This window comes from Sciurus carolinensis, chromosome 7, assembly GCF_902686445.1.
Source record: "Sciurus carolinensis chromosome 7, mSciCar1.2, whole genome shotgun sequence".
NCBI lineage: Eukaryota > Metazoa > Chordata > Mammalia > Rodentia > Sciuridae > Sciurus > Sciurus carolinensis.
Window position 1 is genome coordinate 127137507 of NC_062219.1, and position 4810 is coordinate 127142316.

General features: G+C 34.3%; 1 protein-coding gene across 1 annotated transcript; it reads left to right on the forward strand.

The window, feature by feature from the left end:
* Positions 1-2229: 2229 nt before the first annotated feature.
* Positions 2230-3168, forward strand: LOC124989064 (olfactory receptor 2B11-like). The gene has a single exon (XM_047558990.1). It carries the CDS (start codon positions 2230-2232, stop codon positions 3166-3168), a length of 939 nt encoding a protein of 312 aa, XP_047414946.1.
* The last annotated feature ends 1642 nt before the right edge of the window (positions 3169-4810 follow it).

Below are 4810 nucleotides of genomic sequence, written 5' to 3' on the forward strand. Positions count from 1 at the left end.
TATGATTTCTTGCAAAGTTGGTACTGTAGATTAAATGAACTAGAGAATTTGAAAACTGTACTTTGTAGCCCTGAGAATGCTACCTTGAAATTGCTAATTGACTGGCAGAGTGACTCTTAATTTTATTTCTGGGATGCTGTTCCAACTTCCCCTCTGAATATTTGCCTTCTTACTGAAGACTGTGGTGGAGTGTGATTTATGGAATCCACAACATAAACCAAAACCTTCATTACCTAATTCATCTCTCTCGACATACAGTTTTACTTAGCTCACAGATTTTGTCGTTTTCAATAAGTCTTTTGGCTAAAACAAATAAAGAAATATGTCCTAGAAACATAAAATAACTTGTATAATTTAAAAAGTCTCTGGACCTGAATCAGGATATTGACTTTATTCCTGACAACAGTTGATATGGAATTGAAAATGTTTTTGTAGTTACCTATGATTAGTGGATCACCAGGACCTGTCCAAATTCTTCTTTTAAGAAAAAATGATAAAGTCTTTTGATAAATGAAAAATCCTACAAGACAGACAGATTAACTAAAATACAATATGAAAGAACAAATATTGAGAGTCTGAAGCAATAGTTATGCAAAGAAGAAAGTACACAAATTGGGCTGGGGAGATAGCTCAGTTGGTAGAGTGCTTGCCTTGTAAGCAGAGGGCCCTGGGTTTGACCCCCAGCACCGCAAAAAAAAAAAAAAAAAAAAAGAAAGTACACAAATCACAAGTTCTTTTTTTCCCTTTCTTTGTGGTTTTATTTTTTATTTGTTCTTTTTAGATATACATAACTGTAGAGTGTTTTTTGACATATTATATGTACATGAAGTATAACTTATTCTAAGTTGGATCCAATTCTTGTGATTGTACTTTATGTGAAGTTTCACTGATGGTGTATTCACATATGAACATAGAAAAATTATGTCTGATTCATTCTATGATCTTTCTTATACCCACCCTCACTCCCTTCTCTTTTTTCCCTTGGTCTAATCCACCGAACTTCTATTCTACACCCCTCCCAACCATTGTGTTTTAGTAGCCATATATCAGAAAGAACATTGACCTTTCATTTTGGGGGATTGACTTATTTCACTTAGCACATTAGTCTCCAGATCCATCCTTTTACCTCCAAAAGTCATAAAGTCATTCATTTTTAGAGCCAAGTAATATTCCATGGTATATATATATAATATTTTCTTTATTAATTCATCTGTTGAGGGGCAACAAGTTTGGTTCCATAGCTTAGCTATTGTGGATTGAGTTTTGATAAACATTGATGTGGTTGCATCACTATAATATGCTGATTTTAATTCTTTTGAGTATATAGTGAGAAGTGGTATAACCAGGTCAAATAGTGGTTCCATTCCAAGTGTTCTGAGGAATCTTCATACTGCTTTCCATTGTGGTTGCACAAATTTGCAGACCCACCAACAATGTACACATCCACACCAAAATTTTATTGTTACTACACAAACAAATTCTTCAGCATGATGAAACTTATGTCATTGTACCTTCACATACTCAATATATACCTGAAGAAACTGATGTTGGAAGTGCTTGATTTCTTGCTCAATTCCAAATAGTTAGTAGAGATTGGATTAAATCCAAAGACTTCTCATTCCCTATGGAGATGTTATAACTTATCAACCAGTTTGTTGGGGTAGGAGAAGCCTATTATGATAATTCTGAGATGGAAATTTCCTGCTCCTTCTTCAACTATCTCTACCTTGATATTCTACTCTTCTCACATTTCTGAAATGGTGTACACTGCTTGTGAAAAGGACTCATGTTATTCCAGGACTCCATGTTATAGCTGCTCTATCGGACAACTAGAAGACAAAAACCAGTAAACCTCATTTAAACAGCCTCCCCAGTTGATTTTTATGGCAGCCAAAGTTTGAAAACCACTGTGGTGGTTTCCCCAGCATAGTCACCTCTACCTTTAATTGAATTTTCACCATAAGATCATTATTGCTGCCTTTATTATTCAAAGGAGGAAATTCAGTTTCAGAATGTTTAGTTATTTTTTTAATGTAGCTGCCATTTCTTGTAGTGCCATGAATGGAAATTTGATCACCTAATGACAGACTTTTGCCTTCTTTACTCCAAGAGTTATTTCAAACCATCCTCTATATTTGTATGGCCAATGTGTGGTTATACTTTTAATTCCTTGTAATCCTTTCTAATCTTTTCCCACTTCCTTATTACAGGTGAAACAAATTGAAGAGAATGGCACTAATTAATGAAAGCCACCCTGGAGAGTTCATTCTACTAGGCTTTGCGGACCTACCTTGGTTAGAACTTCCTCTATTCATTATTCTTCTCATAACGTACCCCATGGCCTTGCTGGGAAACATCACCATCATTCTGGTGTCCAAGTTAGACCCTCGTCTCCACAGTCCCATGTACTTTTTCCTCACCAACCTTTCCTTTTTGGACATGTGCTACACCACCAGCATTGTACCTCAGATGCTGTTTAACCTGGGAAGCTCTAAGAAGACCATCAGCTATATGGGGTGTATAATTCAGCTTTATATCTTCCATATAATGGGGGGCACGGAATGTCTGCTTTTGTCTATTATGTCCTTTGACCGCTATGTGGCCATCTGCAGACCTCTGCACTACACCCTCATCATGAATCAACGCATCTGCACCTTACTAGCATCCATTATGTGGCTGACTGGAGTGCTCTTTGCTTTCTCAGAGGCTACTCTTACATTGCAATTGCCATTGTGTGGTGTCAGTCAACTGGATCACTTGCTGTGTGAGATTCCAGTTCTGATAAAGACTGCCTGTGGGGAAAAGGAGGCTAATGAGCTTGCACTCTCCGTGGTGTGTATTTTTATATTAGCTATTCCTCTATGTTTAATTCTTGCCTCTTATGCTAGTATTGGACGTGCTGTACTTAAGATTAAATCTTCTGAAGGAAGGAAAAAGGCCTTTGGCACATGTTCTTCTCATCTCATTGTAGTTTCCCTATTTTATGGTCCAGCCATTAGCATGTACCTTCAGCCTTCATCCTCCATCACAAGGGACCAGCCCAAGTTCATGGCTCTCTTCTATGCAGTAATGACTCCGACACTCAACCCCTTTATCTATACCCTGAGGAATAAAGATGTAAAAGGGGCCTTAAGAAACCTAGTGAGGAAAATTTCCATTTCCAAGTGAAGGTCTGCAATCTCAAATAAAATTACTTAACATTAACAGGTTTGTATAGGTTTTTCTAATAATTCATTTTGACTAATCATCAATTTCTTGCTATTGTGTTCTTCTTGCCAAATATATTTTGTTTCTGACATTTTATAGTCTAACAAGGCATGGATGATATTAGATTATATGCACTCGTATGGAAAGTTTATTTATGGAAATATAGAAAAATAGTATTTTTTGTTTGAATGTCAAATTAGAAACTGTATTGAGTAGTAAGAGGGGCATTTTAAAATTTAATTATAATATAAATTCATTAGTTCAAGCTCACCATCATAAATTAATACACCACATAAAATAGAACCAATAGGTTTCCTATCAGGGTTACCTATGAAGCATTACATGACTTGCATTTTGACTCAAGTCTCTGCAGGCAGTATAGCTTCACTTTGTCTTTAGGGTGAAACATTCTATGCTTTAAAAGAATCGTGAGTTTATCAACCTCAACATATGTAGATCCTATCACTTCTTCTAAAATGCATTGTAAATCTTTTTTATGGAATTAGTATGAAATGTTGACATGTTTAATTAAAGAGTTTATCATTATATATTATAATGAACAGAATTAAGAGAAAAAATATTATTAAGTTTTTAAATGTTCATTTTAAACATCATAAGCCTTAGTCTTTTGAATCAATGAGTAAATAATTTAATAATGGGCCATTACATGGAAACATTTCTTTGCATTAAATTGGAACAGCCAGAAATGCCTTTTGAAAGTGGACAAGAATTCGTATGAGAATGAAATAATTTGTATTTTTGGAAAGCCAACAACTGGTTTATATCAAAAAATAATATGAGTATCTTTTTATTGATGCAAATTTTGGCTGCAAATGATGTTCAAAAACCCATGACATCCTGAATGTTCTAAAACTAATTTATAAAACTCACACTTCTATCTTGAAATATTGTGATAAAATTAGTTCCAATTTATGAAAGCAAATTCATGATTTTTGTGGTTATTTAGTGTTGAATTAATATAATAAGAATTCAACACGATGTTGCATAGTGAAGACATAAATACTTGTACGAAAAAAAACTCATTTGAACTTTCCAAATATGTCTTTTGGTATGATCAAGATCTGAGAAAAATCACTAAAAGGAAAATTACATGGTACACTGAACAGACAACCAGAATCATCTGCAACCAGATCTATTCTTTGAAAATAACAGAACATTTGGTGCAAGACCAGGTCTTGAGACCTTTAGAGTTTGGTAATCATTTTGAGTAATTTAAATATTAATTTCTGGGTAATTGATAGGGGATTGTTGCCAAATGCTTTTAAATTTCAAGAATTTTATATTTTAGATTTTCTTTGTATTTTTGAAATATTTGCATAGTCATGAGGCATATCCAGGATGAGACTCATTTATAAATATGGCAGAATTCATTTGTATTTATATGCAATCTCTATACATAGCAGAAGGTAATCTTGAGAAATAGTTTTGTGCATTCTGACTATAATCCATCATAGCCAATGAGTCTACACTCTTGCACTCATTTTCCTCTTGCATCACATGAGTATTCAAAAATTTTAGATTCCAGAGCTTTTTGTATTAAGGATGCTCAATCTGTATAGGTATTTTGAGCTTTAGGGGGAAA

What these genes read in the sequence shown, in the direction of transcription:
- LOC124989064 (XM_047558990.1), top strand. Translation starts at nt 2,230, where the DNA reads ATGGCACTAATTAATGAAAGCCACCCTGGAGAGTTCATTCTACTAGGC.